This window comes from Amphimedon queenslandica, unplaced genomic scaffold (assembly GCF_000090795.2).
Source record: "Amphimedon queenslandica unplaced genomic scaffold, v1.1 AMPQUscaffold_13087, whole genome shotgun sequence".
NCBI lineage: Eukaryota > Metazoa > Porifera > Demospongiae > Haplosclerida > Niphatidae > Amphimedon > Amphimedon queenslandica.
This window is the reverse complement of record NW_003546677.1, coordinates 40628-63667: the sequence shown is the minus strand read 5'-3', so window position 1 is coordinate 63667 and position 23040 is coordinate 40628. Positions and strand designations below refer to the sequence as shown.

Sequence of the window (23040 nt, the reverse complement as noted above, 5' to 3'; positions counted from 1 at the left end):
TTAATGAAATGATTATATTCATTATTTGTAATGTGTTTATAGGTAGCAATTGCAGTTATCCTCCAATTGACGGTTCATTTAATACAAACAGTCTATCAGTTACTAATGTAATACCAGTCAATGATACAAGAGCTTTTCCTGATATACAGTTCACATGTAATGGTATTATTACTAACTGGATAATTGGTATTACACAGAATCAGGATACAAGCAAACATTATCCTAACATTTATTTAAAGCGTTCTTCTGAACTGATTCATGCACTAACTGTTGATGCTTCTGCTGCTACATCAAGTAATGGTAATGTATATAACTTTACAAGTGATATTGAAGTACAGTATGGAGATATATTAGTAATCAATGTAACCACTAATAGTAATCCAATGTATTATCAACAATACAATGGACCATTGAATTATGAGCTTGATAGCAGTAATGGATTAATACCATTGGAACATAATGACTATCCACTGATATCAGTTATAGTAGGTAAGTTATTCATACATTATGCATTGTAGTCTGCTAGTACTAGTATACACTTACACTTTCATCATACTCCCACACTCTAGATACTGCTGCAATAATAACAACTACTGATATGTACACATCATTCATTACCTCTCCTACCAGTGGTGCATCAATTGATGATAGTCCATTAACTACAGTATCTACTGGGGCTACTGTTCAAAGCAATATATCTACAGTCAGTAATACAGTAATACTAGCTAGTTGTGCAGTATTTATAGTACTGGTAGCTACTATACTGGTAATAATATTGGTGAGTGTGTTAGTGTGTAGGAGAAGATTTAAAAAAGGAATTGACACTTCAGAAAATGAACGTTATACTGACCCACAGAGTGTAGTGAGTTCAAGAACTAATGACAACAACATAGAGGAACAACCACAAGGTAACTATTATTCACTTACTCATTACTGGATCAAAAATGTGATCAATGTTATTGTTATTACTATCATTGGGTTAGATTATGAAAATGTAAGACCACTAGCAAGATGGCAGCTAACAGAAAAGAATAAAATAGAAGATACACCTCCTTCAAGCAGAAATAGAGAAAGCAAGTTAAGCTATCAGTGAGCATACAATAATTATTTGTACAATTTAGCACGTGAAACAAGTATGACTATACCACAGGAGAGAGTCAATAACCCTGCATATGGAATTCATAAAATAAGAAATGAAAGTAAGATTAAAAACGTAATTATTTTAAAACAATACACAGACCATGTTAACAAATAAAATAATAATTTAGTTGTGTAAAGATCTTAACTTGATGGCATAACTATTTATAATAGACATTGAGAAAGAAGCACCAGTGTATGATGTGCCACAAATAACACAAAAAGTAAGTTTTGCAAGTACACACACACAACACAGTGAAATAACACTACCAAATAAAGCAATCTTAACTGTTATTGTTTATGTTTATATTAATGATGTTTACTCTTTCATACATATGAGACTACGATCACAGCAATTTCCCATGCCACTTTACATTTAATATACTATCTCTTATATGTAATAGGTTACAGTAGTACAGAATAAAGCGTATGGAAGACTGAAAGGGAAAGTATAATGGCATACATTGATAGCAGTATACTTAGCTAGTAGATAAAACTTTATACTGTATGTATATAGACAAGACTACAAGTTTATTTGTAATCAATTGTCATTTAGTTAAGGTATATACTTATAATTGGTATAGATACTTATAAATATTTTGTTTCATTCATAAGAAAGAAAAGATACATTGCTTTTAAAATTACAGTATATAACATGCAAAGAAAAAGTCATGTACAGGTCAAACTTTCTTTTAAAACTCTCAAAAAATGCAATAGAAATAAAGAATTCCCTACAAGCCACTTTTGACAAAATCAAGGTCTTTTTTAATTTGGCTTGATTTTTGAGCAACTTCAAAAATTTGTAAACAACCTAAATTTTATAGGAATCAGCTCAGACTTCCTACACAACATAAGTACATGTACATGTATCAACTATCAAAAATTATAAAAATAAAAATTCTTGCCTTTTCATTTTTGGCAAAATTTGGCCAAAGACATTGTACAGGGATTTTTGTCCAATTTTTGAGAAACTTAAAATTTGTAAAATAATCAATTTTAATGGAAATCCGCTAAAACTTTTTACATGATATAAGAACATGTATATGTAATTATGAAAATGGAGAATTCTCACCTTTTCACTTTTAAAAACAATTGGCCCAAGATTGTGCACTATAGTACAAATCTGCTCTTAAATTGGCAGTCACTTCAATTCACTACAACTAGATACTGGCAAACACAGCATTGAAGGGATAAATCATAACATACCAGTACATGCCTGCTAAATAATTTATTAGCAGCTAATTATGCATATTGACTTCAACATAAAAAGTTTAAATGCAACATTGCGTATTGATACATTAGGTGTATAAAATGCTAGATCTATTAGCAAATGACATAGTGACATGAATGTACTTAATATGTAGCTCATAGCTTGCTATGAGAAACTCATACTAAGGTATTAATATGTATTAGCGATATGCAACAAACTTCAGCCAATTCCCCCATTCCTATTCCAAGACTGCATTACTTTAAACAACTTTTATTATTATAAGCCAAGATAAACAATTGATCAAAAATGTATTATTAATTAATCCAAAATAAACTGTGCATGTCCTATAGTGTTGCATGAGTTCTAAAGTTCTTGGCTTTTAGTAAATGATCCCATCAGCTCCATTACTGAGAGTCACAGTAGAAGTATCCAATATTCCTACAAGCCTCAATGGCCATATCAGGAGCCAGGCTGGCTATCATTTTAGAAATTTCCACGGTAACTGGAGAGTTATCTGATGCCGCAAGAAAGCTGCAATGATTTGTAATCTTGCCCAGGAAACTCAAAATAGTCATTTCTTTAGTTGCTTCAGTACTAGCACAGTCAGCAGGCAAGTCATAATACTTGTCACAAAGATAGATGGTAGTCCAGTAGACATTTGCATAGGCAATCATATTAGCTTCACATTTCGGCCCGTTGTTATAATACTCAATATCATTTCTCTGTAGCAGATCTTTCACTAAATAATACGTGTATTTCACTTTATTTGCTCTATAGCAAGTGTATTGACCAAACCATGTCCTGTAATCTTCATTATACTTCACATTAGCTTTAGCTGTGTCTGTACCAGCACATAACTTTTGATGAACTTTTAGTGTTTCCTTATTTTTCCTATCACCATTGAGAAATGTAGCAGTAGAGCATGATTGGGTTTTGATAGAGTTTAGTTTTTTGTTTGGCCTGGGTGGTTTAAAGAGAAGACGAGTGCCATCCAAATAAAGTTGAACGGATTTGCGTACAATCGATTCCCTGAGCTTACCAATAGACATTGCACTCATCTCATTCACTGACAGATACTGTAAAGGTCTACTGTATTGTACAGTGTAGAGACCATCAGTATCAATGTTAAAGGCATCAGTGATTTGGACTGAGGCAGAAATACTCTCACCTGCCTTCAAGAGAACAAACTCATCCTTTGTAGGAGGGAGACGGTAAGCATAAATACCTTCATATTCCAGTGGGCGACCATCAAGAGAGACAGAGACGAATTGAGAGTTGAGTCCTTCAAGAGGAGTGTTACGTTTTAGCAGATAGAGATCCTGATTTGCATTGTTGGTAAACTCAAAAGAGCAAGCAACTGCAGAAAGAGCTTTATTACAAGCCATGTCAAGAGAGACTGGCCAGCTATTAGCACTGCATGTACAAGAGAAAAGTAACATTGATTTGATACTGTAGCAACATACCTCAGAGCACAGGTCAGGTAAGTAACCAGACAGAAGAGTGAGAGTAGAGTCTTCATGATTCCTTTCCTTGATAGACAGTATTCCTTCTTCTTGTGAGATGATTTCTTATTTTAGTGAGAAGTGATTGACTGCTGCTGGTCACTTCCTTGTATACTATTAGGTACCTCATCAATATTCATTAGCAATTAAGCAAAAACTGACCAATCAGAGGCTAGCTGCATGACATGATTCCGGCACAAGACATGAAGCTGTAAAATTGTCCAGTTGAGGTGTCAGTCCAAGTTCTAGTGACAAGTTGGCTTTCCTATTGCACATGACTACTATAATGTAGTGACTAGTTGGCTTTCTTATGCACATTACTACTAGAATTGGATGGACTATTGTCCAGTTGAGGTGTCAGGCCAAGTTATAGTGACTAGTTGGCTTCACTTATGTACTATACTGTCACAATGTGCATGTACTGGATACAATTGTTCGTTGTTGTAAACAAAAAGCAATGGTACATGCTGCTTTCAGTAAGGGCTAGGAACTTAGATAAATTTATGATATGAGGACAATTGAACAGGTAAAAATGCAAAACCTATTTTGCCAGAGCAAAATTATAAGACAAAGCATGTACTACTTACTACTACATGCAGTTTTAGGTGCAATAAAGAGTAAAGTAATTAGTAGAGCTACATTATGTTTTTCAGTAACATGTATGTGCATTAAATTTACTTTCAACAGTTAAATGAAATATGTATTATCTTTAACAATAATAGTATGATCAGTTAAGTGCGTGAAAATTAATTACTAATACAGAGCCTACACATGTAGCCCAGAGCCAAATAGATTCAGGCCAAGTCCAAGTGACAAAATAGTATACTGTAAATCTTCTAAAAATTCGGCAAATTAAATTCACCTTAAAATTATTAATATTGAAAAATTAGAGGTTAAAAATGTTTTTTTTTTTACTTTTAAATAATTTTTATTGACTAAATTGGAGGGAGGGTCATTCTAAAGTCTCAGCTGCTTGGTAAGGTAGACTGAAGCACGTGGTCAATCATGTGCTGAAATAAGAGGATTATGTCGAAATTAGAATACTCAGCCAGTAATTTTGCATAATCGAATAATTAGAAGTAATATTGTGAAAATTTGGGAAAAAATATTTATTTGACGAAGTTAGAATGTTGAATATTTAGAAGATTTATGGTAATAGTTACTAGTATATGTATATTAAGGTTCATTGCATATAGTAGATCTAAGTACATAGTTGTAAAAACAAGCAATAATGTACATGTACACGTATACAAACACAGCATACCTTGAACATTGTAAGGTATATAAGGTACAATGACAATAGGCTGGATATTATGAACACCTACTTCACTATTATTTCAATAAGGTCATTTTACTCTACCTATAATGAGTTAAATCCTCTTCAATTGATCAACAACCAATAAAGCCACACCTACAAAATTCCAACACCCACTCATTTAAAAATAATAAACTATTGTTGAAACAATTACAATAATATAATTGTACATAAATTAATGTGCAGTGATAGATTAGTGAGGGAGAATGAAAAGGGGATGTACAGTATAGATACACCTCCTCCTTCCTATTACATGCACTCAAAGCAGTGATAATCAGTGGCGGATCTAGGGGGGGTTCCATGGGTTCCATGGAACCCCCTCTTTGGCTGAAGAAGTTGTCTTTTTGTAGTATCTTTGGATTCTTTGCAGTCAGTTTGCAGCACTTTTCCTCTATTTTATTAATTAAAATTAATGAGCCACACCTACTTAAGTGAAATGGAACCCCCCTTTTAATTTTTCTGGATCCGCCAGTGATAATACATCTATACAGTTGTACCTCAGTTTACCCTCAGTACTGTCATTTCTTAACTCTGCTTCTCTCTATTAATATGTACTGTAAATTTCTGAAATAAATAAATAAATAAATAAATAGTATTATAAAAACTATCTACATACCAAGCAGGGCACATGTACATCTTCATCTACTCCACTTCCTCCTTTTAGTCACTTTACAGTATAAAATTTTTTGGCAACCATAACATCAGCAGCATATTTTACTATGAGAAAGAGAGAGAGAGAAAAGAGGAGAGAGGGTGATGTAACCAACTATTACTCATACAATAACTATATAGCTACATGTACATGTACATGTAGCTAGCTAAGGCTGTTCATTTATACTGTGAATATAGCCGGCTATTTGTGATTCACTAAGAAATCAATAAGTATGAAGTTAATAATACATCGATAATTCATAGGGCATATAGTCATATTGTATATACAGTTCTATAGAACAAGGAAGCAAAGTGTCAACAACACTAATACTTCTCGCATGCCTTCAAACAAACAAGGTATGAAATTATATTTAACATTCAAATTCACAAGCGGAATCGATAGGGAATTTACCTTGGAATTTACCAGGGAATAATAAGAATTAAAATAAAGTAAAAGGGGGCTTTCCTAGGGATTGTCCCTTGATGCTTAGTTAGTAAGGTGTCTGATATAAAAGAGATGAATAAACAAGAGCTTTCAACTGCCAAGTTTATCTTCCCAACTAAAACATAAAGTTTGTCCCTCATACAAATAAATCTAAGAAGAGGAGAAGATTCCAGAAATTGGAAGTCCTAAAATGAGTTCTGAAGTTCACATACCCCAAGAACAAGCTGGAGCTTATGCTAAGACTATGAAGCTGTACAATGAGATGAAGATTACTGTCTTCACGTTTAGTCTCCTTAAAATCATAATAGTCCAGGTATCCTTGTTGTTTGTTAAAGAGGAGGAGTCAATTGATTGCTGGAACACTATTGAAATTGTTGCTGTTTCTTTGACTGGCTCTTTGTTAGGAGTTGTTACCATTTGCTTGTTTCTCTATGGAATATGTAAACAAGTATATCGAAGTGAAATCTCTAAAGCAGCAATGGTTAGCAATATTGTGGCTGATTTCATGATGCTACTAGCTAACTGGTGCTATTTTGCTGGTGACAGTATAACCAATTTCTACAACATACAAAGTGAAAATGCCAGTAAGTATCGCTATGCTTCGCAACTCCTTCTTGTGATGGGATTAACTGGATTCGTTTTCGTGCCAAGATTCAAGAAAGTAGTACAAAAACACTTTCATGACGATAACACTAAAGATGATGAAATGGAGTGGAGAGACTTGGCTAAGTCGCAAAACTTCATCAACAATGTCATAGCCCTATTATTGGAGACAGATGCACTATACACAATACTAACTAACATAGTATTGGAGTGCAACACAGCCCAGACCATCATGCCTTGGTTCATCTATACAATTATACTGATAAGTTTGGCCATCTATCTTATACTTCAAGCTAAAAGGGTCATAGCTCAAATGACAAATATTGATGATAAGATAATGGCTGGATTTGTTACAACATCAGTTGTGATCGTTGCTGCTCTGTATCTCCTCATGGATAACAACAAGCCGTTGAATTGCTCTGGACACATCAAATGTACCGTATCAAATACATTTATAAGCAATAATCTAAATTCAAATACAATCAACATTCCAGGGCCATACTGCAATCATAATAACACAACAAGGCTTGTTATGACATTCTTTGCCGTGCTTATATACATGATCCCATTTGCCATTAAATTCTACATAATCATCAAAAAATTCTGTAGGAAGTATGTCGTGTCTTCCTAAGCCCTTCATCAAAATGAAAACGTGGAACAATTTTTAACTGATAATTATTATGGTGCATGCAGCATTGTGTAGTGTGTTTCTTAATATTTTTAGTATATTTGTGTTTTTGTAATTACCTTTAAAAATTAAAATACCTCAATCAATGAAGTTAGGATTCTTGGAGCAGTGTCTTTTTCACATTCATAAATCACTATTGGAAAGAGAGTAAGCATGCACATAAAATAATAGCAATACTAGTACTTCACCTATATTTAGTCTGGTACAATATCAGGAATCCATTTGATAGAGCCACGCCTACAATATTAATTTAGCCAAAGCATTGCAAGCATTGCAAGAATAGTATAGTATAATAAAATTAATCATGTCCTAGCATTTTGTTCTTCTTCTTTCTTCTTTTTCTGTGTCCTCACCTGAGGACTAACACCCACTGGTAACTTCACCAACCAATACATTAATGTACATACATAAATATATGTGCATACAGTGCCTCATAAGGTAAAATAGCACAAACCTCCCTCATCAAAACTAATATACTGTATAATACTGTATAGCTACATGTAGTATAATAGCGCATAGTAATAGATGAATGAGGAAAAGGGAAGTACATGTTCCATGACAGTATAACTCTTAATTTCCTCCAACATGCACTCATAGTAGTGATAGTACATGTACTTATTATTTGTAATAGTAATTGCTAATTACTATAATAACAAAGGAATTTTGGTCTCAATAAAAACTTAGATCGTGTTTCCCAAGTAAATGTATTAATAAAATTCTATTATTAGTAACTCTCTCAAACTCTATTAATAGATTCATGTTTCTCTATAAATAAGCTGTTTTGTCATCTTTTCTCTAGTGTATTAGTTATTCTGTCTAGAGTATTGCTGTCATTATTATTATTATTATTATTATTATTGACAGAGAGGGACCAATGGAAGGAACAATAAAAACAGTCAGCAAGAAACTGGGCACTGATAAGGCAGAAGTCTATGGCAAGTCTGTCAATTTCTTTGATGACCTCAAAATTACTGCCTTCATCATTGACCTAGCAAAAGATTTCATTGTATCGATCATCAAGGCTTCAACAACAAAGCACATAAAGTGTATCAACATTGCTGATGATGTCATAGAGGTGTAGCTTTAGGAATAGCAGTAATCATTCTGATAATTGGAATTGGTACAAAGGCATTGGCTAAGTGCGTTGAGGACAAAAAGAGAGCGGAAAAAAGGGGTGAAATTCTTTTATATTGTTTCTCAAATTTTTTAATGGTCATTGCCATAATATGCTACTTTATCGGAGACAATTTGGCAGTCTTTGCTAATATTAACAAAAATTCAAACACATTCAGAATGTTCTCACAAATCTTACTAACTGCAGGAGTACTTGGATTCAGGTATTTACCAATGTTCAAGGGATACATATATAAGTACTACAATAGAGACGTAGACCCAAAAAGCAATGATGATCAAACAGCAATAGCCGTTGAAGGCTGCATTAATAAAACAAAGGAATGCTACAAAAAACAAAGGACTTGATTGGGTCAGGAGACAGAAATATCATCAAAAGGAGTATTGCCCTTGTTCCAGAAGCAGATGCAATCTACACACTGTTTGAGAATATATTCACCAAATGCTCTGAAGTGGAAAATGCAGGAGCTTGGGCTGCTACAATAGCAATTCCTGCTGTCTTGAGTCCTTATGTTGGCATGCAAACACTGAGCAGTTTATCCAAAATGAAATCTGAATGCAAAAAAATTTTAAAAACAATAGTCACGGTGGGCATAACAAGCTCGCTGCTTCTCTTATTCGCAATCAGTGATAACCAAAAGGTGCTCAATTGTCTGGACATCACGAAATGTGTCAGGATCAATGACATTAACGAACTTAATGCATTGAACGCCACATGTAACACGACACACATTGGTGATGAATTCTTCAACAGTACTTCAAACCAAATTGTTATTGGAACTGAATGCAGTGCCAATAACCAAGCCCGCATTGGGCTACAAATCTTAGAAATAATACTAATAATGGTTTGGGGTCTATTCTTCTTTGCTGTGGAAAAGTTATGCAAAGACAAAAAGGAAGAGTCTTGAACACTACATTTATAATAAGTACTTATTAGGTTTTTTTAGGATTAAAAGCTAATTTTGTCTCTGTTTTTCTTAATAAAATAATCAAATTACCTCAATGTTGACTCTTCTTAGTTATGCCATCACTTATATGAACTATAGCCAGTTCATACCAACACTTCTCTCTAGGAGAGAAAGCCAACTGCAGATTCATAGTAACTCCTAAAATAACAAAGAACCCACTGTTATACAAAAACCATCCCACTTTTCATTAACAAAATAAGCATAAAAGTATGATACAATTATATATAAGTTTGACTCATAAAATTTATTATTATGAGCAGTTATGAGTTACATACACGTGCTAAGGTGGTTCATTTATAGTTTCTGTGAATATAGCTGACCATTTGTGATAAACTGAACAAATACGGTAACTATATACAGTGGTGTTATCATACTTTGCTTTATAAGGGCATAATAATTATGTCCAGTTATTGTAAATACAACTCATAGAACAAGGTAGTAAACAAAATGTGGTCAATTAATGCACCTGCATGACTCACTAGGGGAATCGGTGGGGAATTTACCAGGAATACAGTGATTAAAAATAAACCACCATAAAATACACCATATAGAAGGGGCTTTCCTAGGGATTGTCCCTTGACGTATAGTTAGTAAACCTACTCGTTGTGTTTGATATAAAAGAAATAAATATACAAGAGCTAACTGGCAAGTTTATCAGTCCAACTATATATATCTCTATAAAAATAAATCTAAGAAGAGGAGCTTCCAGAAATTGAAGGCCTAAAATGAGTTCTGAAGTTCACATACAATATGCTACACAAGAACAAGCTGGAGCTTACGCTAAGACTATGAAGCTGTACAATGAGATGAAGATTGCTGTCTTCACGTTTAGCCTCCTTAAAATCATAATAGTCCAGCTATCTCTGCTGTTTGTTAAAGAGGAGGAGTCAATTGATCGCTGGAACACTATTGAAATTGTTGCTGTTTCTTTGACTGGCTCTTTGTTGGGAGTTGTTACCATTTGCTTGTTTCTCTATGGAATATTTAAACAAGTACGTGGAAGTGAAAACACTAAAGCAGGAATGGTTAGCAATACTGTGGCTGACTTTATGATGCTACTAGCAAACTGGAGTTACTTTGTTGGTGACAATATCACCAATTTCTACAACATACAAAGTGAAAATGCCACTAAGTATCGCTATGCTTCGCAACTCCTTCTTTTGATGGGATTAACTGGATTTGTTTTCGTGCCAAGATTCAAGAAAGTAGTCCAAAAACATTTCCACGATGATAACACTAAAGATGATGAAACAGAGTGGAGGGACTTAGCTAAGTCACAAAACTTCATCAACAATGTCATAGCCCTAATATTGGAGACAGATGCGCTATACACCATACTAACTAACATAGTGTTGGAGTGCAACACAGCTCAGTCCATCATGCCTTGGTTCATCTACACAGTTATACTGATAAGTTTGGCCATCTATCTTATATTTCAAGCTAAAAGGGTCATAGCTCAAATGACAAATATCGATGACAAAATAAAGGCTGGATTTGTTACAGCATCAATTGTGATCGTTGCTGCTTTGTTTCTCCTTATGGATAATAACAAGCCATTGAATTGCTCTGGACACATCAAATGCACCGTATCAAATACATTTACAAGTAATCTAAATTCAAATACGACCAACATAAACATTCCAGGGCCATACTGCAACCACAACAACACAACAAGGCTCATTATGACCATATTTGCAGTATTTATATACATGATCCCATTTGTCATTAAATTCTACTTAATTGTTAAGAAACTCTGTAGGAAATACATACCAATACCGTCCTAAAATTAACACAACAACTTGTCAACAAGGTGGAACAATTTTATAATTATGATGTATGTGCAGTGATCAAGTCTCATAGTATTTTTTTCAGTTTTTATACAATACTTAATGTATAATGGTGTCCTTTTAATAATGTATCCATATGTTCATACAATATTACATGCATCATATTTAAAACAACATACTTTGTATGTCATCATGATTATATTTTCCCGGGCCACTTCCTGCTTCATTTATAGTAAGACACATTTGATAGTTATCTTGAACAAAATTATTCCTTGCCATATACCATTGCATATAATCTGGGGAATAAGAGAGAAAGACTATTACTTAATAGGGCTGGGACAAATGTTGAAACATTTGAATGTTTGTTCGTTAAGAAGAACATTCAAATGCTGCAGCAGGTGTTCAAATATAAGTAGGTGTGTCAATAGGTGTGGTATGTACCACCCTACCGACATGCCTACTAATCAATCACATACATAACTTATTTAGTCTGATATATAAATCATTAACATTGAGCTATATATTGGGTGTAGGATCCTGCATTTAATTAGAGTGTCTAAACAACAAACTGATTGATTAATTCCATGCATGGTGCAAAACATTCAAACATTTGTTCATTTTGATCAATAAAATGTTCGAATGCTAAAATTTTACATCCATCTCATCTCTGTTAGCAAATTACCACAACTACAATAACAAAGAACCCACTGGTATACACCAAGAACATACCCACCATTAATAGAATAAACACAGCAGATTCTAGGAATAGCTAGGGTACAAATGCACTACATGTACTTTTGCTTCATAAAACAATACTAGTGCATTATTATTAATATTTGGCACACCACCCTGTCGCTGATGTGTTTTCAGCCAAAATAACTTTAACCATTTTTCCGGCATAAGTTCTATTATTAGTAACTTTCGCAAATTCTATTTATAAATTTGTATTTTTCTATAAATTAAGCTGTTTTGCTGTTTCTTTTTAGTGCTACGTAGTCTACGGCATTAATTTCACTAAAACTATTATTATTGTTACTGAGTGATACAAATGGATTTAGCGGAAAAGGGTGTAAAAACACTCAGTCAGAAAGTTGAAAAGGGTGTGAAAACATTCGGTCAGAAAGTGGAAAAGGATGCAAAAACACTCGGTCAGAAAGTGAACACGGATAAAAGAGAAATCTACAGCAAGTCTGCTAATTTTTTTGACACTCTCAAAATAATTGCCTACAGCATTGATCTAGTGAAAGGTTTTGCTGTATCTTTTGTCAAAATTTTCACAACATCGTACATAAAATGTGTCACCATCAGTGATGAGGCCGGAGAAATTGCAGCTTTAGTAATAGCATCATTCATCCTATGGCTAATAATTCACATATTAGCATGCCGTAAGTGTATTGAGGACAAAGAAAAAACAGAAACAAAAAATGATAAAAAAGGTTACGAGATTTCCTTATACGGTTTTTCAAATTTTTTAATGGTTGGTGCGATATTGTGCTACTTCATAGGGGATAATTTGAAAAACTTCTACAAAATTAAAGAACAATCAAAAAGCTTCAAAATGGCTTCACAGATTTTGCTAATTATAGGAGCACTTGGATTCCGGTATGTGCCAATATTCAAGGGATACTTATACCAGTACTTCAATAGAGATGCAGAGGAAAAAACAAAGGATTCAGAGGAAAAAACAAAGGATTCAAAAAGCAACTTGCCCGGTAAAGAAACTATTGATGAAGTACAAAGCTTTGTTGATTCTGACTATAAAGTAACAAAGCAAATTGTTAAAAAAAGTATCGCTCAAGTTCCAGAAGCAGATGCAATTTACACGCTATTTGAGAATATATTCAACAATTGCTCTAACCGCCAAATAGTAGGAACTTGGGCTGCTTTATTAACAATCCCTGCTGTCTTGACTCCTTATGTTGGCCTCCAATTATTCACAATAGCATCAAAAATAAAAATAAATCGCTGCATACCAGCATGGACTACAATCTTTTCAGTCTTGCTGATTATCTTGTTCATGGTAAGTGACAACCAAAAGGCACTCAATTGTCTAGGAGGCACAAAATGCGTCAAAATCAATGACATGAACGAGCTAAATGCATTGAACGTGACATGCAACACAGCACACATCAGTGATGAACTCTTTAACAGTACCTCAAACCAAATCGTTATTGGAACCGAATGTCAAGCCAATAACATTGTTCGCTTTGTATTGAATGCTATTCAGGTGATACTTGTTGCACTTCTTTTATTGCCTATTTTATGTGGTAAATCAAAGAAAAAAGAAGGCAAAGATAAGCCTACAGCTACTTGAACACTAAATTATTATTCATTAAATGAATGCTAATTGTGTTTTTTGCATTTCTAAGAATTTCTTTACATAAATCTTACAATAATGATAGCCATTATTAACCTGTGCATTAACACAATGCAGTCTAATGTAGACAGAAAAAAAGAGCAACTTTACAATGATATCAGTCCTCACTTTTGAAACTCCTGGCCATAGGCGTAGGAATGATTCAAAAGTTGGGGGGCTCAACATTAAAAAGCATGCATGACTTAGCATGTGAACATGGGGGGGCTAAGCCCTTCTTGCTGAAAAGTTGGGGGGCTTCAGCCCCCCCCCTTAGCCCCCCCTAATTCCTACGCCTATGCTCCTGGCCAACTAAAAGTCACAACATTTTCCCTTAAGCTATTCAACAATATCTTTGTGCTATATGGCAGCCACAACAACACTTTTTGCAGCAAATACTAAAAGCTCTATGCTTCTAGCATAGAACACCTCAGTAATTTTTACAATTTACAATTCTTAATTTTAAATTATTTTAGTAATCCCTATTGTTAATAAGTGAGTGGGTGGGCTAATCAAATGAGTGGGCTAATTAAATAAGTGGGTTGTGCTCTTTCACTTCTAAATATGGAGATAACACTCCATTGTACACTAAAAGATGCGTTTATTTTATGAGTTACTTGTAACTAGCTTAAAGTAACTTCCCTCTATTTGATTTCATAGTGAAACTGTAATCTATTGGTACACCAAAATCCAGCCCATTCATTGGTATATAGAATAAACACAGAATTAAGATTCAGGGAATATTAGTCTAACATGCAGGCAAAGTAGTACATGGGTTTCCCCAATAATAGTGCTCTGCAAGAATGAAACTTTTAATGACAAATTAGCCCAGCCTGACAAAGAATGGTTCTATACTATTTCAACAACTTATGAATGCAAAACGAAAAACTATTTGGGCAATACATAAAGCACAACAATGAATGAATGATATCACTTCAGTAACACAAATGTGATCAAAAAAATCTCTGATTTTTCAGTTCTAAAACCACCATCAAATAATATCCATATTACATTATGACATTCACGTGCATACAGTGAGAGTGCATGTGTATAATGAGGTGTGTAGTGAACCAAATGAGAATGTATATTGTTCAGTGACAGTATATCTGTACACATGTTTTTATAACTCTCTTGTCTCGTGACTTAATTTAGTTTGAAGGAGGGGACTTTACTGGGGAAATCACCCAGAGAATTACTGGGTATCTATAAAAAGTCTGTTACCAACTTAAACATAAAAGCAGCGTTATACTGTCTCTATACAAACAAGTCTAAGAACAGAAAGTGAAGATTTAAAATGACTTCTCAACCTCCTCCTATTCCACCTCGTACTCAAAATGATCCAGAACAACATGCTACCCAAGAACAAGTTGGAGTTTATACTAAGACTATGAAGATGTACAACAATATGAAAATTGCTGTCTTCACGTTTAGTCTTCTTAAAATCATAATAGTCCAGCTATCCCTGCTGTTTGTTGAAGAGGAAGAGTCAATTGATCGCTGGAACACTATCGAAATAGTCGCTTTTGCTTTGACTGGCTCTTTGTTGGGAATTGTCACGATCATCCTATTTCTTTATGGGACGTACAAGCAAATATGTTCTATGTGTGTAGAAGAGGAAGAAGAAGAAGAAATTAATCCATTAGTGCTAATAGCTGGTACTTTTATGGCTGACTTGTTGATGCTTATAGCTAACTGGTCCTATTTCATTGGCGACAAAATCACCAATTTCTATAACATACAAAGTGAAAATGCCAGTAAATACAGGTATACTTCACAATACTTGCTTGTGATTGGGCTCGCTGGATTTGTTTTCGTGCCAAGATTTAAAAAGATAGTACAAAAATATTACACAGAAGACAATGGAAATGAAGACGTGGCTAAGGCACAAAATTTTATAAGCAATGCCATTGCTATAATATTGGAAATAGATGCACTTTACACAATATTAACTAACACCACATTGGAGTGCAACACAACTGAGAGCGGATTTCTTTGGTGCATATGGGCAACTATAACGATAATGTTGATCATCTATTTTATAGTTCAAGTGATAAGGGTCATAACTCAAATGGAAAATGGGAAAACAAAAATAAATGTAATAGCAGTCACAGCATCACTTGTGATTGTTGCTGCATTCTTTCTCCTCATGGATAATAACAAGCCGCTGAATTGCTCTGGGGCCATTAAATGCACCGTATCAAATACAAATTCAAATACGGCCAACATTCCAGGGCCACACTGCAACCACAATAACACAACAAGGTTCATTATGACCATATTTACAACCTTCATATATGGCCCCATATTGTTTCAAAAAATCCTCCTCCCAACTATTGGAAAAAAATGTAAGAAGTCTGACGATTAAACATGAACATGGCATAAATGACAATGAAACAATTTTTCAACATTATACGTGTGGTGTGTGACTGTGTATGAGTAGTAGTAGGTTTCTTGATATTTTTTTAGTTTTTGATACTTTAAATAATTATTGTTGTGTGCATTATGAAATACTTTTCAGTTCTTACCTCAATGATATAGGACTCAACAAAAGTCAATCACTCTACAGTGACACCCATACGGAACAACTGTTTAACTAAAAGAAAAAAAACCATAATTATTTCAATAAGGTCATCCACCTACATTTGTATATACAAGAGTTGGAATATCTGTCTTCCCCACATTCCAAGCAAAGCCACACGGCCCACACCCATAAACTGTTCAACACCCACTCATTTAATGTTTTGATAGAAATAACATTGTGTTTTTTGTTCTCATTTCAATTAATTTACATGGCATAGTACAGCAAAAATGAATTGAATTAATCATGTCTCAGCATTTTGTTCTTTTTCTTCCTTCTTCTTCTGTGGCCTCTCCTTGGGACTAACAGTCACTGGCAACTTTACCACTTCCGGTCCAACTTTATCATCACCCTCAGATAATCTAACTGTCACAGTTGTCTGTCCATAATCAGTAATTGGTTTATTCATATTAATACAGTCCAATGGAACATGCATGTGATACTTTTTAAGCAATGCTGTAGATATTTCCATTTCTCTTATACTCCATTTTCCGCCTGTACGATATCGTTTAAAAACCAAATCTTTCTCGAGCATTTTCCTAATAGTGTTTTGAATTTTAAAACCCCCCGCGTCCTTCATTTTCTCTATTTCTTCCTTAATGTCGCCTATCCCGAACAACTTGCAGTTCTCGTGATGCGAATAAACTGCCTTCCCTTCTGGTAGCAGCACGTTCCTACCATAGCCTCGTTTAACTTGAACCACATCACCACGTACGCCGAGATTCTCAACATTTTCTGTGAGTATGAGGGTCATGCGGACTTTACGATTAGGTTCTTGCTTCCATGGCTTCGAGGCTTGTTTTTTACCATAGTCTCTGACAGTTGGAAGTCCTAATATGAGCCGTCCTCTCCTTAAATGTGAGGAAAAAGAAAGAGTGAAGTTGTTCAGTGACATTGCTGTTACACGTGGGTGGGCGGTGCTTATTTTAGCACCGCCCATCGTGATGGGACCACGCCCACACAACATCACGTGATGGTTTCAATCAGGGAGGAGAATGGTCCTCTTTGATGTAGCCGAGTACAGCTTTCTTTGTCCTTTCTTTCTCTCTCATTCCTCCGCCCTCTCTTTCTTCCTCCTCTAAAGCCAAAGAAAAAGGCAAACAAGACACTTTAAAAAGAAACCAGCACTTCTGGCGGTTTTTAGGTAAGACACGCCCACAACCACACCCATCACCTATTGTGTATGTGTTTATTATTTTTATTATTATTTTCTTTTAGTGATGTCATCAGGCTATCATCATAGATTCATGTCAACAGGAGGAGGACCAACAGGACAATCTACATCATCATCATCACGAACTGCTGAAGTAAGAAATGATAATAATACAATTCACGTACATGTAATAATAAAATTCATAAGTATTACTAAATATTGGTGAGTACGGACTTTTAAATGGTCAAACAGGTTGCATGAAGAAACCAGCACTTGTAGAGGTGTGGCACACTTAAAAATATGAATGAAGTACTGTATAGCGCGTAAATTTGGAGAGGCTAAATTTTGGCGAATTGCTAAATTTTGGTGATTGGCGGTTTTTAATTTGGCGAATTTGTGGCCACGTACCATTGAGCATGCGTATAATGGCTCAAAATGGCAGATTTTTATTTTGGCGAATGGCTATCAAATTGCCAAATTCGCCAAATTTAATCCCCTCCAAAATTTCCCACTGTACGGTATAAGTATAAATAAAAATAAAGTATATCTTTTTCCTTAACTAAACTAAAATGACTAAGTCAGACTTGAGTAGATAAACTCACTTTGTGGTCAGATGGTTATGATAGACTGGGTTTCTATGATATTGCCTCATGAAAATTTCCTTTTAGATGTACTGTACATGTATAATGTTAGGTTGTTAACCAATAATTTATCCTTCTCTCTCTCTCTCTCTCTCTCTCTCTCTCTCTCTCTCTCTCTCTCTCTCTCTCTCTCTCCCTCTCTCTCTCTCTCTCTCTCTCTCTCTCTCTCTCTCTCTCTCTCCCTCTCTCTCTCTCCCTCTCTCTCTCTCTCTCTCTCTCTCTCTGATTGTTCAGTTGTTTAGGTCAGATCTCATAACAGCAATGAAGCTACCTGACTCTCATTATCTTGATTCATCCAATTACGTTGAAATCAGAGACCAATGGAGATCAGAATGGGAAGTTGGAGTGCAGGTACACACATACACACACTTGTACATATATTTATCATTTTTTGTATTTAGGTTTGTGTTAGTCCTGAATCAATACCTCAATCAAGTGTTAGGTTAGTTTGTGGGTGTGGTCATTAGTTTGTTGATGGGTGTGGTTTTATTGTGTTTTCTTTGCAGGCAATCTTCGTTAGAGGAAGTCAGGGAGGAACAAAAATTTGCAAGGTTTGTTTTGTGTGACCTACTCCTACATGTATATTTCACCTTTTTAATTATCCTTTCTTTTTATACGTGATACTCTCTCTCTCTCCCTCCCTCTCTCCCTCTCTCCCCCTCATGTAGACCTGATGAGTTTTTCTCTGATGAAGTTAATTCACAACTGACACAAGATGAAGTATTACTCAAAGGTACAGTACATTCTACTTTATCTACATTTTCGTGATGTTTATCATTTAATTTTACTGTTTCAATTTGATTTGTAGGTACTTATGAGATTGATGAGCTAGATCAAGCTTGGCTACAGTTAGTCAATGAGAAGAGAAAATATAAAAGTAACAATTAATTATACTTTAATTAACAATTAATTATACATGTACTTTACAAATAATTATAAGTTAACATGTGTCATACTATGATACTAACACCCACACTCTCTTAATTCACTCATGTACATGACTACAGTACATGTGCATTTGTAGTATGGTGCGTGGGCGGATCAAAGGCGCCACCAGTGCTACAACTTCCAATAACCGCATGATAGGAAAATGTAGCACTGCGTGGAATATATAGCACTGCACAGTATAATATGTATGGGCTTTCCTGTTAACCACAAGCTTTGATAGAGGCGAATCACAGCCACAGCTACATACACTAGACATGTAACAATAATAATAGTGATAAATGAGATCTGATCGTCTTGCACTGGCGACCTGCGCGACTTTTGAAATTTCATTTGATCCGCCCACGCACCACTACAAACCAATCAAAGCACTGTTGATTCGTAGATTACAGAAATTATTGCACTTGGGACGGTCTCGACGAAAATGTAGCACTTCGCTTCGCCTTGTGCTACATTTTTCTCTCGACCGCCCCTCGTGCAATAATTTCCGTAACCTACTCTCAACAGTGCTTTAACTAATACATATTTATCATTTCATCTCCCTCCCTCTCTCAGTATTGGCTGGTTCCAATGGTATTACTGAGAAACTATTAAAATCATCAATAATGACACTGGAAAAGAAAGTGAGCGATTAATTATTACGTACATTGTACATGTAATATGCACCTAAATCATGTACTGTACATGTAGTCCATATTCTTACAGTATACTCTCCTTTATAATGATTATAATGATGTACTGTATAAATGTACTAGTGAAATGCACTACTAATGTACAGTGTCCCCATTATGTGTATATAAATGTACATGTAAGCCTATCAGTGTCTCTTATCATGAAATTTACAATTTCACTATTTTAATTATCTACTGATTATCAGCCTCTGTGTGTGTATGTGTGTGTGTGTGTGTGTGTGTGTACGTGAGGGAATTGATCCACTTACTATAATTATAATAATGTTAGTTACATATATGTACATATACATGTAGTTGTACTACATGTACATGTACTTGTATTTCCGTGTCAGTTATTTTGTCTGTAGGATAAGTGATGGTCAAATAATACATCTACTATTCATTATTATCATCATCATCATCATCATTATTATTATTATTATTATTATTATTATTATTAAAATGGTGGCAGAAAGATACAAGAAGCAAACAAAACAACAAACAAAAAAACACCAACAATAACAACAACAACAACAAAAAATCCCTTATATTATTATTATTATTATTATTATTATTATCATTATTATTATCATCATTACTGTAGTGTTATTATAATATGATAAAGGCACTGGCTACAGAAGAGTCATTGAGGATTGAGTACGACCAGTCGATTGTCTGTGACGTTTGTAAAGACGTAAGAAATATTTATAATAATATAGTATCACATTTCTTATGATTGGTGCATCAATTTGTTGTGATGTATTATTTTTTTTGATACCTTTAATCTAAAGTCTAAAACCATTTTACTAAAGCATGAATAAATTAATTATTTTTAATAAAAGTGGCTAGTTTTTCTTTATACATGTACATTTGTACATATTCTATGTACAAATGTACATGTACATTTTGGAGGGACTAAAATTTGGCAAATTGCTAAATTTTGGTGATTGGCAAATTTTAATTTGGTGAATTTGTGGCCATGTGCCATTGAGCATGCGTATAATGACTCAAAATGGCAGATTTATTTTGGCGAATTGCTATCAAACCACTAAATTCACCAAATTTAATTCCCTCCAAAATTTCCCGCTATACTATATGTTGCTCTCATTATAACCCTGTTTTCTCTCCCTTTCTCTCTTTTAGCCCGAGCGTGAAGAAGCCAATGAAATGATTTTCTGTGACTCATGCAATGTCTGTGTTCACCAGGTAACTAATAATGAGCAGTTGACCACACCCACTTTTGTTTAGCCACTCTCTTCAATATTTAGTTTTAGGTTTTAAATGAATATAAAATTTAACGTAAAATTACATGTACGTGTACGTGTACGTGTACGTGTAAGTACAAGACAGAAAGTTATAGAAAGTTGTCTGACTAGCAAGACACTTTTGTGGCCCAAAATTTAAAATTACATCATTTTCACAAAAATTAACTATTTTTTACATGTACATTTACTTGTATACATGTACATGTACATGCATTTGGTATTTTTTACAATTTAAAATGTCTTGCATATCTAATGTTCATTGGATGTGTTAACGTCTGTAATGTTATTTCATTTATTATAGGCGTGTTATGGTGTCCAGTTGATCCCTAAGGGCAGCTGGTTGTGTAGACCTTGTACTAGTCAGCAGTCGCGACCTTTTCAGTGTCTACTGTGTCCTAATAAGAATGGAGCCATGAAGAGAGTCAAGTGAGAGGGAGAGAGGGAGGGAAAGGAAGTTGTTGAGAAAATCTTATTTTGTGGTTTCATTAATGTACAAGAGGCACAATTAAAATGGCCGTAACTTGAAAAATTGAAGTCGGAATCAGCTCAAACTTTCTACACAGCATGAGAACATCAATATGTATCAGAAAATGTAATAAAAATTTGGGGTGATTTCGGAGCCATTTTTTGGAAAAAACCATGGGCTATAGCCTTGGGTATTTTTCAGAAATTTGGCGTTTTCTTAAAATGGCCGTAACTCAAAAAATTGAAGTCGGAATCAGCTCAAACTTTCTACACAGCATGAGGACATCAATATGTATCAGAAAATGTAATAAAAATTTGGGGTGATTTCGGAGCCATTTTTCAGAAAAAACCATGAGCTATAGCCTTGGGTATTTTTCAGAATTTTGGTGTTTTCTTGAAATGGCTATAACTTGAAAAATTGAAGTCGGAATCAGCTCAAACTTTCTACATAGTATAAGGACATCAATATGTATCAGAAAAAGTAATAAAAGTTGGGGTGATTTTGAAGTCTTTTTTGGGGGGAAAAAACCATTAACTGTAATCCATGATTTTCTAGTAGAAAATGTAATAAAATTGGAGCAGTTATTTATGGCAAAAATTTAATTATACATGCAGTATCATACATCTGCTGTTATTATTATTATTATTATTATTATTATTATTATTATTGTTATTATTTTAATAGACCTGGTAATGGTTGGGCCCACATGTCCTGTGCTCTCTGGATCCCTGAGGTCAAGATTGCTAACATTGACAAGATGGAACCAATCACTAACATTGACTCAATACCAGTGAGGGCTATTTAATTCATTGTAGTTTCTGTGTTAGTATTTCTTTCACCATTATTTGTGTGTACTACTAGGGGTACTAATGAAGTAACCCTATTCAAAAATTGTTGAAAAGCCTAAGCTATCTAGTCCACACATGAACTAGGACAATAGTCTCCTTTATATACTCAGTTATTTGTAGAAGGCTATCATGGGTTGTCCTCCCTATGTGGTTAACAGTATGTACTTGTGTAAACTGTGTTTATACAATATTGAAATTAATGGTCAGATCATTTTTTAAAGGCTGGAAATTCTTTTTTTAAGGGCTCAGGAATAATAATCATATTCATTGCTACCAGTGGGTGTGTATCCTAGGCAACCAGGGCAACCCATGATAGCTTTTGCAAAATCCAGTGCTTATAAAGGAAGCTAATTATATATTTTATGTCATTTGCTTCTTTTTTGCATTGTTCCAAAGCATATTTAATTTTTGAAAGGGTATAATGCCCTGGTTATATTATATGTGTATCTGTAGGTCAGTAGGTGGAATTTGATGTGTTGTATATGCAGAGAGAGAAATGGAGCTTGTATCCAGTGCTCAGTAAGTGAAAGTATTTTATCATGTGCATGTACATGTATCTTTATAATGTCACACTCTCCTTCTCTGTTTGATAAAAGTCTTTTATTTTTAATTTCTCTCTCCCCCACTCCCCTTCTCTCTCTCTCTCTCCTCCAGTATCCTACTTGTGTATCATCATACCATGT

The 23040-nt window shown here is 34.5% G+C and overlaps 4 protein-coding genes and 1 long non-coding RNA gene across 7 annotated transcripts in view; 2 read left to right on the top strand and 3 right to left on the bottom strand.

Annotated features, from left to right (window-relative positions):
- The first annotated feature begins 373 nt into the window (after positions 1-373).
- On the top strand, positions 374-1693 carry LOC109585310 (uncharacterized). Its single transcript, XM_020001319.1, has 6 exons — positions 374-489; positions 570-908; positions 984-1073; positions 1122-1199; positions 1312-1361; positions 1542-1693. The coding sequence occupies exons 1-6, from the start codon at positions 384-386 to the stop codon at positions 1590-1592; spliced, it is 714 nt and encodes a 237-aa protein (XP_019856878.1). The 5' UTR covers positions 374-383; the 3' UTR covers positions 1593-1693.
- Positions 1694-2680: 987 nt separating this feature from the next.
- On the bottom strand, positions 2681-3946 carry LOC109585313 (extracellular protease-like). The gene is made up of 2 exons (XM_020001328.1): positions 3811-3946; positions 2681-3760 (listed from the first exon to the last, which is right to left on the bottom strand). Exons 1-2 carry the CDS (start codon positions 3864-3866, stop codon positions 2752-2754), a joined length of 1065 nt encoding a protein of 354 aa, XP_019856887.1. The 5' UTR covers positions 3867-3946; the 3' UTR covers positions 2681-2751.
- Positions 3947-4458: 512 nt separating this feature from the next.
- Positions 4459-11756, bottom strand: LOC109585314 (uncharacterized). Of its 3 annotated transcripts, none has more exons than XR_002186423.1 (5): positions 11617-11756; positions 9681-9788; positions 5781-5881; positions 5662-5728; positions 4459-5260 (listed from the first exon to the last, which is right to left on the bottom strand). It is a non-coding gene; the product is annotated as an uncharacterized LOC109585314 (long non-coding RNA). The 3 variants fall into 3 exon arrangements; XR_002186425.1 differs by lacking the exons at positions 9681-9788; positions 11617-11756 and adding exons at positions 7611-7684; positions 7740-7806; XR_002186424.1 differs by lacking the exons at positions 9681-9788; positions 11617-11756 and adding exons at positions 7629-7684; positions 7740-7806.
- A 4773-nt stretch (positions 11757-16529) lies between these two features.
- LOC105314146 (50S ribosomal protein L9-like) lies at positions 16530-17285 on the bottom strand. The gene has a single exon (XM_011408135.2). It carries the CDS (start codon positions 17261-17263, stop codon positions 16613-16615), a length of 651 nt encoding a protein of 216 aa, XP_011406437.1. The 5' UTR covers positions 17264-17285; the 3' UTR covers positions 16530-16612.
- Positions 17286-17322: 37 nt separating this feature from the next.
- LOC100638103 (protein Jade-1-like) overlaps positions 17323-23040 on the top strand; it is a 6305-nt gene continuing 587 nt past the window's right edge. The window contains exons 1-14 of the mRNA XM_020001317.1: positions 17323-17512; positions 17587-17675; positions 18397-18513; positions 18564-18604; positions 18669-18713; positions 18831-18895; positions 18971-19039; positions 19663-19730; positions 20383-20472; positions 20922-20984; positions 21345-21469; positions 22194-22299; positions 22811-22876; positions 23012-23038. Coding sequence (XP_019856876.1) covers positions 17589-17675; positions 18397-18513; positions 18564-18604; positions 18669-18713; positions 18831-18895; positions 18971-19039; positions 19663-19730; positions 20383-20472; positions 20922-20984; positions 21345-21469; positions 22194-22299; positions 22811-22876; positions 23012-23038 — 969 coding nt within the window. The 5' untranslated portion in view covers positions 17323-17512; positions 17587-17588. The remainder of the gene's footprint in view (positions 17513-17586; positions 17676-18396; positions 18514-18563; positions 18605-18668; positions 18714-18830; positions 18896-18970; positions 19040-19662; positions 19731-20382; positions 20473-20921; positions 20985-21344; positions 21470-22193; positions 22300-22810; positions 22877-23011; positions 23039-23040) is intronic.